The 13,983-nt window shown below is 47.3% G+C and overlaps 1 protein-coding gene across 1 annotated transcript; it reads left to right on the top strand.

Annotated features, from left to right (window-relative positions):
• Positions 1-8,866: 8,866 nt before the first annotated feature.
• UQCRFS1 (ubiquinol-cytochrome c reductase, Rieske iron-sulfur polypeptide 1) lies at positions 8,867-13,579 on the top strand. The gene is made up of 2 exons (XM_081118051.1): positions 8,867-9,179; positions 12,693-13,579. Exons 1-2 carry the CDS (start codon positions 8,966-8,968, stop codon positions 13,301-13,303), a joined length of 825 nt encoding a protein of 274 aa, XP_080974177.1. The 5' UTR covers positions 8,867-8,965; the 3' UTR covers positions 13,304-13,579.
• The last annotated feature ends 404 nt before the right edge of the window (positions 13,580-13,983 follow it).

Raw genomic sequence — 13,983 nt, 5'->3', positions numbered from 1 at the left:
ATTGAGCCCCGAAGCCCCGACAGGGAATCGAACCGGTGACCTCTCGGTGCCGGGGACGGTGCTCAACCGACTGAGCCACATCGGCCCAGGTATTTTTATTGATTTTAGAAAGAAGGGGAGAGAGAAACATTGATCAGTTGCTTCCCATACATGCCCTGGCTGGAGGCTGAACCCACCAGCTTTTGGGGTTCGGGGCGAGGCTCCCAGCGGGGCCGCCCAGGCAGGGCCCGTCTGCTTCCGCTGTGCTGTTTCCATGCACGTGTTTTGAAGTCCCATCATTAGGCACCGACCACGTATATGGGCCCTATCTTCCTGCCCAGTGACCCTTTATTAGAAATGGAAAGCCCCCTCTGCCTCTGGCGACACTGCTGTTCTGAAACCTGTTTGGACTGACGTTATCAGCTCTTCAGTTTTTTATGCTTCCACTTCACATTTTTTTTTTTCTTTTCATCTTTGTCTTTCTACTTTCAGGTTTTTTTCTATCTGTATTTAAACCGGGTCTGTTGTAGACAGCACACACTCGGTCCTCGTTTTTACTCATCTCTGCCTTCGACTGGAGTGCTTGTTCTTTTTGCGTTTAATGTAAACATCGACTCGCGAGAGGTGGCCGTTTTCTGCTGGATTTCTGTTTGCCTCGTCTTCGTTGTTGCCATTCTCTGTTCCTACTTTCTTGCCCTCTTTTGTGTTAATAAAATATTTTATTATTTCATCTAAATTTCCCTGTTAGCTTCCTATCTACATATCTTTGCATTATGTCTTTAGTGATCTTAGAGGTTACGCTATCCACCTTTAATTTAACCCATTCTACTTACAGTTAATATTGAGTTACTTTAGGTAAATTAGGGGAGACTTGAAACAGTATATTTCATTTTGCTATCCTGTACTCTGTGCTATTTTTGTTGTATATGCACACTATATAGAATAAACCTATTCCTGTAGCATTAAAACTGTCTAAATATTTTATTGTTAAAATATAATATTTTTTAAAAGAAGTCATATATTTTTTAAAAAGAAAATTAAAAATACGATTTTTTATATTCACTTGTGTACCTACTATTTCCAGAGTTCTTATTTCTTTGGCTTAAGGAATTTTCTTTGGCATTTCTTTCAGTGCAGGTCTGTGGGTGACAAATTATCACAGTGTGTGTTTCACAAAACTGTCTTTATTTTACATTCATTCCTGAAGGATCTTTTCTATAAATAGAAAATTCTCGGTTGGCAATTCTTTTCTGCCTTTCAGACTTTAATTATGTTGTTCCTGTTTCTTCTGGCTTCCATTGTTTATGATAAGAAATCAGTCATTATTCTTACTGCTTCCCCCCTGGATGTTACCCGTCTTTTTTTTTCTTAAGGTATGACTGACATACAATTTTATTTTCAGGTGTACGACATACTTCAAGAGGTGATCCTCACGATCGGTCCAGTAACATCTGTCCTGATACAAAGTTCAAAGTTGTTATGACGTTATTGACTGTATTTCCTATGCTTTACGCCATATCCCTGTGTCTGACTTAATTTATAACTGGCAGTTAGTTCTTCTTGATCCGTGTCACCTTTACAACATCCTTCCGTCACTGTCCCCTCTGGCAACCATCAATTTGTTCTGTCTACAAGTGAGTTTCTGTTTTGTTTTTCAGATTCCTCATATAAATGAAACCTTATGGTATTTGTCTCTTTCTGTCTGACTTACTTTCACTTAGCATAATACCCTCTAGGTCCATCCATGTTGTCACAAACGGCACGATTTTATTTGTATGATTAATATTCCATTATACATATCATATATAATATATATGCATATTGTATTTCATACCTTGGCTATTGTAAGTAATGCTGCAGTGAACATAGGGGTGCGTATATATTTTTGAATGTTTTTGTTTTGGATAAATGCCCAGACGTGAAATTCCTGGATTACATGGTGTTTTGCACAGTGGCTGCACCAACGTACGATCTCACCAGCAGGGCACCAGTGCTCCTTTTCTCCACATCCGTGTCATTTGTTGTCTTTTTTTAATAGCCATTCTGACAGGTGTGAGGCGACCTGCCACTGCGGTTTGGATTTGTATGGGGCCGTATGGCTAATCCCTGATTAGTGACGTTGAACGTCTTTTCAAGTGTCTGTTGCCACCTCTGTGTATTCTTTGGAGAAATGTCTATTTAGGTCCTCTGCCCACTTTTAGTTGGATTATTGTGGGGGTTTTTCTTTCTGATGTTGAGCCATGAGTTCTTTATATATTTTGGATATTAACCCCTGATCAGATATATCATTTGCAAATATCTTCTCCCATTCAGTAGGTTGCCTTTTTGTTTTGCTGTTTGTTTCCTTGGCTGAGCACGAGCTTTTTAGTTTGATATAGTGTCATTTGTTTACTTTGGTTTTGTTGCCCTAGCCCTAGGAGACATATAAAAAAAAAAATCACTAAAGGTAAAGCCGAAGAGTTTACTGTCTATGCTTTTTTCTAGAAGTTTTATGGTTTGGGGTCTTACATTTAAGTCTTTAATTAATTTTATTTTTGTATATGGTATAAGAAAGCGATCCAGCTTCTTTCGCATGTATCTGTTTTTGTGCCTGTTCCATGCTGTTTTGATGACTATGGCTTTGTAGTATAGCTTGAAATCAGACAGTGGGAACCTTCCCACCTTTGTTCTTCTTTCTCAACATAAATCCATATATGAGTGTGTGTGTGTGTGTGTGTGTGTGTGTGAAACCTCCACATTTGTAAATATTGGCCAACAATTCCATTTTTCAACACTCTCTGGGCCGAAAAAACCCCGAGCCCACCCTCTGCTCCAGACAAGCAGGCTTTGGCTGGCTCTGGCCTGCCTGGCTCACCAGGCCACTCCACTCTCGCTCACAGCCAAGCAATGAGAGCTGGTGTCCCACGTGCATGTTGTTTTGCCAGAGTCTGAAACAGACCCAGTTGGTACTGACAGACCACAGGAGAGAGGGGTGGCTGCTGCTGGGGAGGAAGTCAGACTGATTCACTTTCTACTGTCTGTAAATACGTAAATCCAAGATGCCAGAGGAGCAGACTGCATGGCCTCCAGAGAAGGGACCGGAAACCTTTCCTGGGTAATTAACCTTTTTAAGAAGCAAGCATGTTCAGCCCTTAATATCTAAAAAGGTGTAACACAGAAGACTGAGCTATAAACAAAGGAAGGGAAAGCACAGTTGCCTTTTCCCAGTTCATTGTGGCGGGCTGTAGCTAATTAATTCATAATGCCCGAGTTGATACTGCATTATCGGTGTTCATGCAAATTACCTCTTAACTCCCGTTAAAAGATGCAAATGGTGAGCAAGATGAACTTTCCAAAAGGCAAACATTCATGGAAGACAAAACAACAGTGGTCATGGCTGGGCGTTCAAGCTGCTGGAGGTAAGATCATGATGCTGGTCGTAAGAACAAATTCCTCTGCGCTCTAAGTTAGTGTCATGGTATCAGTTGGATAAGGATCACTTTTCTCCTCCATGTTTAAACACAGTTTTACTTAATAAGTTAACAAGCTAAGAAAAAGGGTCTCAGTGTCCGGCTGGGCCAGGCCATTGCACCACCGGGGGTGAGTCTCGGCCTCCCCGAGGGCCGGGAGTGTCTCCTCGCTGCCACGCACCTGCTGTGGGCTTTACCTGCAGTCTCGGGGCAGCCCCTCTCGCTTCCCTTCCTTCTGCACGGCTCAGGAGACATGCGCTCATGTACCTATTTGTTCATTCAATACATAGTCACCGAACACGCTCAGTGTGACAAGTCCTGTGTTGCGGGGACACAGCAATGAGCAGAGAAGATGTGGGAAAGCTGAGGAACCACTGGAGTTCCTTATAGTAAAGCCTAGCATTGCTTCTATTTTGGATTTCAGGGGGAGGGAGGCAGGAGTCCACGTGTAGGTTCTTGCTGCAGAAGACCATGAACTGCCGGTGAGCAAGACACTGAACACGAGCGGGCAAAGAAATCCGCCTCGCCCTCTCGGTCGTGATGAGGTCCGCAGAGAAATAAAACGAGGGAGTGACAGAGGGTGACAAGGGGTGTGGAGGGCGAGAGGACAGAGCAGTTTAAAGTGGGTATTGATGGAAGGCTTCAAGGGGTGGTGGCATTTAACCTGAGGATGGCCTGAAAGGAAGGGCCCAGCTGTTGAAGACCTGGGATGTGGCGTGTCCAGCAGAGGGACAGCTGAGCACAGGCCCCGAGGCCACAGTGAGTCTGGCAGGTTAGAGCACAGAAGCCCCGGGCGGCAGGAGCACCAAGAGCAGCGAGGGGTGAGGCAGGGGTGGCAGGGCCTGGAAGGGAGAAGGAGCTGGGCTAGACTTCAGAGGTGCTTCCCGCTCTGATCCCCAGGCTTTGTCCTGTCTTCCTCAAGGGTCCAAGGTGACACTGCAGAGCCCCATCCACAGAGAATGTGAAGGTTCCTGGGCAGAGCTCTGGGCCAGGCCTGCTGTCTCCAGGCCCATACACTGGACTGAAGCCAGAGCTCTGGTGGCCCCTGTCTTCTGGTGTCACCAGCAAGTGGGGCCAGGTTCTCTTATGACCTGGGTTTTCTTTCCACACAGGTGCTGGAAGAGGCTGGGGTCTGGCAGGTGCCCCCTCCCCCCAGGATTAGGCACTGTCCCCAGTCAGTGTAGTCACTCTGTCTCCAGAGCACAGAGGCCATGTAAGCATTTGCTGACTTCCACCAGCACACATTTTTGGGCTCCATCAGTGTTCATGATGGGCCATTATAGACGGAATAGCAGGAGCTCAGTCCTCCCACAGCTGGGGACAGAGCTGCACTTCTGTCCTAGACTGTCCCCACCACAAGGAGTTGATTAGTGGAGGCACAGAAGAGAGTGGAGGGAGGTGTTTTGGAGCCTAAGAGGCCACCAAGCACATACCCTGCAGGTGTTCAGCGGAGGGAGACTGATAATAACAGTGGTGGAAAAACACCAGTGGGCCCAGAGATGGTGCTGAGTGAGTGTTCGCCTGCCTTCTGTGATAGACACGCTCTTCTAACCCCCACTCTCTCATGAGAAGACTGAGGCAAAGAGACGTGAAATGAGAGGGAGAGGCCGGACCTTTTCCCAGGGGCACGGAGTCCTCCAGGGCTTCCTGGGCACGCGGAGCCTGCGCTGGACCTGCACCCAGGGAGGGACGAGTGGGATGACAGAGCGCAGGCAGGTGAGCACTGCAGGTGAGCACTGCAGGTGAGCATGGGCGGAGGCCCAGGAGGTGGGGCAGCTCTGGCCTTTGTGCAGTCACCAGGTCTGCAGTCCCGGCCTCTCATCTCTTACCATCCCCATCCCTTCCAGCTCTACCATTAATAGGACAAATCATCAGTTATTTGGGCTCAAATTTGACAAATTAAATTGCAGAGAATTAAGTAAGTTGTAGATCAATACATTGAAACAATCAATTAATTATTCCTCCTAATTAAAACAACTAATTCCTAATACCTTTCAGTTATATTTTATTGCCCAATTTCTAATCCAGAGCTTTTAGGAAATTGTATTAATTACAGGTACACTTATACCTGGGAGTCACATAATTTATTACTCAGCACAGCTCATTGCGGGAGATCTGGCCTAATAACCATCACCTGGATGTGGACGGTGGGTTTAATTCAGGTCAGGCTTCCCTTACGATGCTGAAGGTCATTTCATTTCATTGTGCTTTGTGGTTCTGCAGGCCACACGAAGTTAGAAGTGGGCGAGCGTGCTCACAAAGCAGCTAAATGGAGGAACTCAAGCGGTTCTTCAAAATTATGTTTTAGCTTTAATTTTTAATCATGAAGGTTTGCAACTGAATTTATTGCTGTATGCTGGGAGGAGAGCTCTAGAGACTCAGGGACGAATGGGCCTTCAGATGAGCAGATGGGTGCCTGCTTCCTGCCTGCCTTGAAAGACAAAAGAAACAGCAAGCACTGCACAGTCTGCTGCCTTGGATCCCTTAATTTCAAAATAAGTATAAATAAACTTTCTCATTTAACCTATGACTCTATTATTCCAGTGGTCAGAGGAGGAAACTGAAGCTTGGAGACTTTCAGTAACTTGACCAAGTGACTCAGGCAGCAAGTGAAGGACTTGGGACCAAACCTTGGCAGCTGACTCAGCAACCCTGGCTCTTAGCAAAGATTCTATACAAATGAGTTCAATGAACTCGACACATTTTCCAGGGGCACCTGGTACAATCCAAATGTGAAAAGGTGGGAGGTTTTGGAGCCACTGCAGCAGCTTGCTTGGCAAGAGACGGATGTGTGGCTGATAGGGGAACTGATACGGTTTTCCACCAAGCCTGCCAATTAATCATACTTAATGAATGTGACGAATGTGCTAAAGGAACGAGCGATTAAAGTATTAGCATTCTGAACCTCTCCCTGGCTAATTTCTTCTCCTCCCTAGGGTTACATCTTTCAAAGAGGTGGGGGCACAGAATTGCCCCTGGGGATTTTATGAAACAGAAATGCATTTGAAATGGCTTCAATTGGGGACAGTCTGTGCTGTTCTCAAGTGGCTGTCAGTCTTCATGTCTCGCTGCCCAAGCAAGGGACGTGGGCTGAGGGGAGAAGCTGAAGCTGTCACAACGAGTGACGCTGGAAATGGGAAGCCAGGCATTTCCCAGGGTAATGGCTTGGAAACAGGAGACAGACGCGGGGCCCCTTCACTGGGGCGGGCAGATTGCCTCTTCGTCTAAGCACAAGGTGAGGTGAAAGTGGCCAAGGAGGCATGTCCACAGATGTCTCACTGGCTTTGCATTTTATCCAGGATCATGCATAGAACTGCTGTATCATAAATGCATTTTGAGGACAATGTTTGGAGAATACTGGTGCAGTCTCCTAAAAACACACTCCCCTTCCTGACACCACTGCTCAGATGGAAGCATCAAGTCTGCAGGGAACAGAAGTGTCTCAGAACACAACTCACAGATTCAGGAGCTAGGAGGTTCCGCTGCTTTTGGCAATAGATCAGCTTTGTCCATGGGGTTGTCTAAGCCGGTGGTCCCACACTCAGTGACCTCAGCTGACCGGTGGGCGATGTAACTGAATGCAGGGGACAAGATAGGAAAGAACCCAGACCAGGAAGCAAATACTTACCCCAGTCTTTTTCTTTGTGAGGATCCAGGACTAACACGGTTAGATCTTCCAGTTTCTAGGAAAAAGACAAATGTGTATGCATGAATGTGTGTGCCCTGCATTAGTTTCCTTTGGTTGCTGTAACAAATTACCACAAACTTAGTGGTTTAACACAACACAAATTGATTAGCTTATGATCTGGAGGTCAGAAGTCTAGAATGTGTCAGCAGGGCTGTTACTTCTGGAAGCTCTGGAGAACAATCTGCTGGCCTTTTCCAGCTTCAAGAGGCGCCTGAGTTCCTGGACTCCAGGCCCCATCCCTCCAACTTCAGAGTTAGCAGCATGATTCCTTCTCTCCTTTCTGATCTCCTGCTTCTCCCTGGCTGGGACCTCATGATTACACTGCGTCCACTGAGACAATCCCAGACAATCATCCCATTCCACATCCTCGCCAACACAGCTAAGACCTAGGCCCTGATGAGGGTCCAGGAGAAAGTGGTCAGCATGCTGTGGACCTGGAGAGAGGAACATAAATGAGTGAGCAGGAATCCAAGGAAGTGAGTAGAAGGTAAGGGACTTGACATGTCAGATAAAAACAAGACCAGCAAAACCTCACCTGCTGCTCAGGACATGCCAGGCCCCTTGCAGGTGCTGCATACAAATCAGTACATTTACTCCTCCCAGGTGGCATAGCCATCCCCATTTTACAGGTGAGGGGAGGCATAGAGGGGTTAGGAAACCTGCCCAGGTCACAGAGCCCATGCAAAGCACAGAGAAACTTCATTGGCTTATACTCCCACCACCAGCACAACCTGCCAATTCTGTACACTGCTTGTCTTAATATTTACTTAATATTTCAATTAGCTCATTCTTGATCTAGAGAAATGCAAGGCAAACTTTATCTCACTATAATCACTGAAAAATCAGTATGGATAGACAATAAATACTATGAAAATAAAATGTTATTAAATCCTCTCTGGATTCAACTTCCTGCTATGGGCCTTGAATTCCAGGAGAGAGTGGCAAATGTTAGAGGAATTAAAGATATATTAGCACCAAACTGGGACTTTCTCATCGGTGTGAGCAAAAGGATTGAAAGAGAAGTAAAAAGGGAATAACTTTCTCACCGTGGGACAGGAAATGATTTGAAGGCATAGCCCGGCATGCCCTCAAGTCCCACTCAGGGACACCGTGGCGTGGTCAGGGGCACGGACTCGGAGGTGTGTGACCCCACTTCACTGCTTTCTGCCTCTCCAGCCCTGGGCACAGGACCTCAGTTTCCTCGGTTTCCTTGACTATCAGTGAAAGAATGAAGGTAAAGCACAAAATCTAGCACACAGTAAATGCTTAATAGACACAGGCCATTATCACCACCACCATCATCATTAAGCTTGGCACACAAGTCCCTGGCCTTTCTAAAATTTATTTTTTATTTTTTAGAAAATGACAATAGTTGTTATAGTAAACACATAGCAGTAACTATATCCTGGTTTCTTGACTAGGTTTATATGTATACCCTATTTTATATATATTAGGATATATATTAGCATATGTGCGCACATGTTAAGAACTATTAATATCCCTATTTAAACGACTTATCCCTAAGTCCCCACAGATGGTGGTTTTGCCCTGAAGGGCCGCAATCCGGCCCGCGAGGCGCTCCCGGCGGCCTTCGCCCCCTTCCCGCGGGGCGGGAGCCCCGACTGCGACCACGCGGGGCCCGGCGGACCGACCCGGCGGCCTCCCCTCGCCCCGCGCCCCGCCCCCGGCTGGGCTCTTAGCCCCGCCCCCGGCGCACGCCCCTCCCAGCCGGCGCTCCTCGGCCGGCGCGCTGACGTCATGGCTGCGCGCCGCCCGCGCCTCCCCGCGCCTGCGCGGCGGGCGGAAGGTCGTCTCTGTGACCGGCTCGGCGGGGAGAGCAGCTGTCGCCATGTTGTCGGTCGCCGCCCGTTCGGGCCCGTTCGCGCCCGCCCTGTCGGCCACGTCTCGCGCGGTGGCGGGCGCGCTGCGGCCCCTGGTGCAGGCCGCGCTGCCCCCCTCCGCGGAGCCGCCCGTGCTGGACGTGAAGCGGCCCTTCCTCTGCCGGGAGTCGCTGAGCGGCCAGGCCGCGAGCCGGCCCTTGGTCGCGGTCGTGGGCCTCAATGGTGAGCGGGCCGGGGTCCCCCGTTCTCGCTCTCTCGGGCCCGGCCCCGGGAGCGGCGGCGGAGGGCGGAGTCTGCGGGGAGGTGCCCGGAGCCCAGATGTGGGGACCGGGCGGCGGGGTGCGCACCTGAGCGGGGACCCCGCAGGCTGGGCGGCCGCTGGCGGGGCTCCGGCTCCGGCTCCCCTGGCTCCGCGGGGCCCTCCGCGGGCGGCCGGGCCCGGCCCCCAGCCCCAGGGACTCCCATCTGTTAAGTTCCGGAACTCGGGGGTCCGACTGCTCCCCACGGAGGCTGGTATTTTGCAAGCTGCTTACACGTCCTTTGACTTTGGGCAGATTTCTAAACGTTTTTCTCACCAGTAAAATGCATCAGTGATTATACCAGACTCGTAGGTTATGTGGTAAAGGTCAGAGGAAAAGATTCTACGTCAAGTCGTGAGTGCACTTGGGAGGCACTTGGTGAACGCTCAACACCAGGAACTGCTCTCAGTACGTGGCAGTTGTCCGGCCGGTCAGCCCGATCCCCTTAGCGCAGACCCCCGTCCCACACGGCCCGAGGAGCCTCAAGGTCATTGCAGTGAGGCTGTCAGCAGTGGGTCGGAGCGTTTCACATGGTAGTCAGTCTCCAGAAAAGGAGGCAGAGGGAGGTTGATGCTCCCATTTTACAAATGAGGAAACGACAGAAGTGAAGCGACTTGCGCAGGGATGCCGGCCGGGAGCTGGGTCTGGGGACTGAAGCGCCCTCGCCAGCAGGCCCCACTTTATTTTTGCACCTTCTCTTACATGTCTCTCTGCAGCACTGCCCTGGGATCCGGAACTGGCAGCTGTGGGCCCTTGGGCCTTAGTCGGTGTCACCTGCGTAGTTTTTAAAAGTTGGAAAGATTTCTTATGTCTCTTGAAATATTGGAAGCTGGTGTAGTGTGCCTCTTAGCTGGAGCAAGTGCTTGCCCAGGCCACCCCAGCCCTCATCAGGCCTACCTGAGCCATTGTGCCACCTGCCTGGCCCCAGTGACACTTGCCCTACAGTGTGACCAAGTTGCCCCCATGATGCTGCCTTCATTCACCCCCTTCTCTGTACTTTCAGTTATATTCCCACGCATTTTTCCACATTTCTAATATTTTTCCCATCCTTTCAATCTCCATTCAGGGTCAGGTCAATGAAATTTTATATTTGCTGATCCCTTTATGTTTTAGGGCACATAACACTTTCCACTCTATTGTGTTTGCTTGTGACTCCTCTGACCTTGAGCTTGAGGGCATAGAGCATGTCTCCTTTATTTTTCTATTTCCCACAACCTTGGTGCAAAATATTTCTGAATGAATATATCAGCAGTTTGTTAGAGGGGGCACTTGGGTTTTGGAGGAACTTCAGGGTCAGAACAAAGTACCATCACAGGTCTACTTGACCTGGAGGTGAGAAACAATAGGGAGAGAATTTCAATAGCAAAGGTGAGCAGCATCATTGGGATTTGTCACATTGGCTGAAGGGTTTCTTCTAAAAATTGGAGGCTTACCTGTCTTTTTCCAGGAACTGGTAAATAATGTAGAACTGTAAGGCAAACTTCTTGTCTCTAATCATGCCTTCAGCGTGTAGCTAAGCTCGAATTAGAGTCTCCTGTTTAGATGGTTTGTGAAAGGAGGTTAACAGAGGGTATGGAATGGGGGGGGTTGGATCAGGAGCAGGTCCCTGAGTTGAGAAGGAAGATTTCAAAGTGCACCAGAACTCACCTTAACCTTAAACAAAACAAGACAAAAAACCCTTGATTTGTTATGATGCCTTAATTTTTCTCTACTTCTGGATGGTATTTCTACAAGTAACTCATTTGCTTTAATTTGAAATACATCTAGCTAGCATATTTGCTATTAAAAGTCAGTGACAGTTCATGTAAGTTATTTAGAGGATGATTTCTGCAGTATGGCAGTTTAATTTCCCAGAGCTTTCTATGATGTAGCTCCATGTGAAGTGTAGCCTGCTGCATAGAATGGGAGTAGACAGCTGGGTTTCTTGCCCACAGCTGTCCAGATGAGACTGTCAGAGACGTTCTCTTTAGTGTTTGCACGTTTCCGTGTGTACTGTTACGTGGTTGAGGGCTGTGATACTGGTTTTAATGCTTCATCTTCTAGGTACAGGGCACTCTTTTCCTGTGTAATCCCAGACAGTGCTAAGGGAAAGTAATTCATACTTTATCCCAGTCCCCAGCCTCTGACAGGTTAGCATTAGGTGGAGGGAGGGTGGTGCATCACATGATGTCACTTTGCCAGAGTTGTGACTCTCAGGTAGTCACTACCTGTGTCCTCTGTAGAGTGATTTTGATAGGCTTCACCACTTGTAAACTAACGGCTTCCATCAGTGATGGACCTTGAGAGCCAGAATTGCAGCTTTTATGAAAATACACTATTTTGGAAACATCCCTCTAAAAGGGATTTTTAGTGTTCCATTTTCCAAATGGAAACTTTTGGCAAATGTCCTAAAATGAACATACAGTTTGCAAAGAGATTTGCTTCCTGAAACATACTATTGTATGTTTCACTTAAAAGTGATATTATTAAGTTAATTTTTTTTCCAGACATTTAAAAATGCTATGAGACAGAAGGATGTGGTCTTTTTTAAAAAAAGAAAATGAACAGCTTGCATCCAAAGTATTACATAGACAGTGATTGTTTTTTTCTTTAACATTGTTTTTATGTGACTGGCTTGTGCGTGCCAGTTGAGACCCACAGCGGTGAGAAGGAAAGACAGTGGCCGCCTCGTAGGCTGTTGCCTTCCCTGAGAGTGGTACGAATGTGTCCTCTTTTTCTTGTACCGAATTGAACTGATTGATTCTTTTGGAGATTTTATTTGATTTTGATAGCTGCTTATTCTGATATGGTGTCCTTTTCTATCCATTAGGGGTTTTACTTAAAGTAATTCTAATTTATACCCTAGGGTCTGAAATATTTCTGCAGCTAAAGTGATGCTACAGTTCACAGACTGTTTATTATCTTGTAATTAGTATTATGTGAATTTGTAGCAGTTCTTTCAAAAAACAGACAGGAATATAATAAGATGGTTTAATAAGATGATAACCCACATTAGCGTTATCAGTAGACTGGATGAGTGCAGGGTCCCTTCTAATCTAGAGAATGTGGGACACATTTCACATAACTGTATAGTATGTCTTGGCACCTTGAATTTTGGGGACTTTAAAAAATTGCTGTTTGCAGTGCTATTTGACCTTCAAGCGTGATGCATCAAGTTGTTGTGAACCCTGGGTCCACAGTGCTCAGTAAGGAGGAACTCAGTGGACACATGTGGTCCTATGATTTCAAACCAGTGTGGTCATGTGCTGGACCTCACGTCATTCTCAGCATTTTATATGCTGGGCTGCCGGCGAGCATTTTTGAGACCAATGAGTGCGATTTTTCATATTTTATCATTTGATTCTTGCTTGTGATGTCATAAAGGTCTGTTGCCTGATGTCTGCTCCATTCAGGACCCTCATCTAATTGTGTTTTTAACCTTCTGTTTACCTTGCAGTCCCCGCTTCTGTTCGTTATTCCCATACAGATGTCAAAGTGCCTGACTTCTCCGACTATCGCCGCTCTGAAGTGTTAGATAGTACAAAGTCTTCAAAGGAGAGCAGCGAGGTTAGGAAGGGTTTCTCCTATTTGGTAACTGCAGCTAGTACGGTGGCCGTCGCATACACTGCCAAGAATGTCGTCTCCCAGTTTGTTTCCAGCATGAGTGCCTCTGCTGACGTGCTGGCCATGTCGAAAATTGAAATCAAGTTATCCGACATCCCGGAAGGCAAGAACATGGCCTTCAAGTGGAGGGGCAAGCCTCTGTTTGTGCGCCACAGAACCAAGAAAGAGGTGGAGCAGGAAGCCGCAGTGGACATGTCCCAGCTGAGGGACCCACAGCATGATTTAGAGCGAGTGAAGAAACCAGAGTGGGTCATCCTGATAGGTGTGTGCACGCACCTCGGCTGTGTACCCATTGCAAATGCAGGAGATTTTGGTGGTTATTACTGCCCTTGCCACGGGTCCCACTATGATGCATCTGGCAGGATCCGGAAGGGGCCTGCACCCCTCAACCTCGAGGTTCCTTTCTATGAGTTCACCAGTGATGACGTGGTGGTTGTTGGCTAGTACCTGAACTCGAGTGGTAGCCTCTTTCGGTCTTCATGTCACCTCAGAAGTGTTTTGAGAGCAGGTCTTCTGTACTTCAGGTTTTTGATTTGTACTATTAAGATTTGTTGATAATGTACTTGCTAATGTTAATGTGAAGTAAATTGAATCTAATGTTCAACACTTTCAAGCATTCACCTAATAAAGCCACTGTTAATATTGTGGGGCTCGAAGACTTGAGAGGTGCGGTGTTTTTGATAGTTACTTCAATTAAAAGTCACTGGCTGGTGTACAAGATGTTTGTGAAGTCTGTAATTGACTCTCATTTATTTATCTTCGTGTCGGGGCCACAGATTCTGCAGAGGTCATGGTTGGTTAGGTTACATCAACTGGTCATCTCCCAGTCCTGAGAAGCAGGAGTTTGCAGGCCTCCCTCCCAGTCTTGCACCTGAGCTCTGGCTGTTTCCTCCCTTCCCCCACTGTAATCTGTACTATAACTTTGAATGTGATCCTTGGGAAAGAGGCTTGAAACCTGTGTTCAGCACTGAGGGTGTAGCCCCGGCTGTAGCTGATGTCTTGCCTCTGGGACTGGCCAGGACATTTTGTCACTTATAGGAGTAAGTAATTAAAATTCTTTAGTTTTAAAAGGTGGTGGTGAGAAGCTTTCCAGAATGGGAGTTCAGCCCTGTTGCTTGATTCCT

Source organism: Miniopterus schreibersii (genome assembly GCF_964146895.1).
Source record: "Miniopterus schreibersii genome assembly, chromosome: 18".
Taxonomy (NCBI): domain Eukaryota; kingdom Metazoa; phylum Chordata; class Mammalia; order Chiroptera; family Miniopteridae; genus Miniopterus; species Miniopterus schreibersii.
The sequence above is the reverse complement of the archived record's forward strand: the minus strand, read 5'-3'. Positions and strand labels throughout refer to the sequence as shown.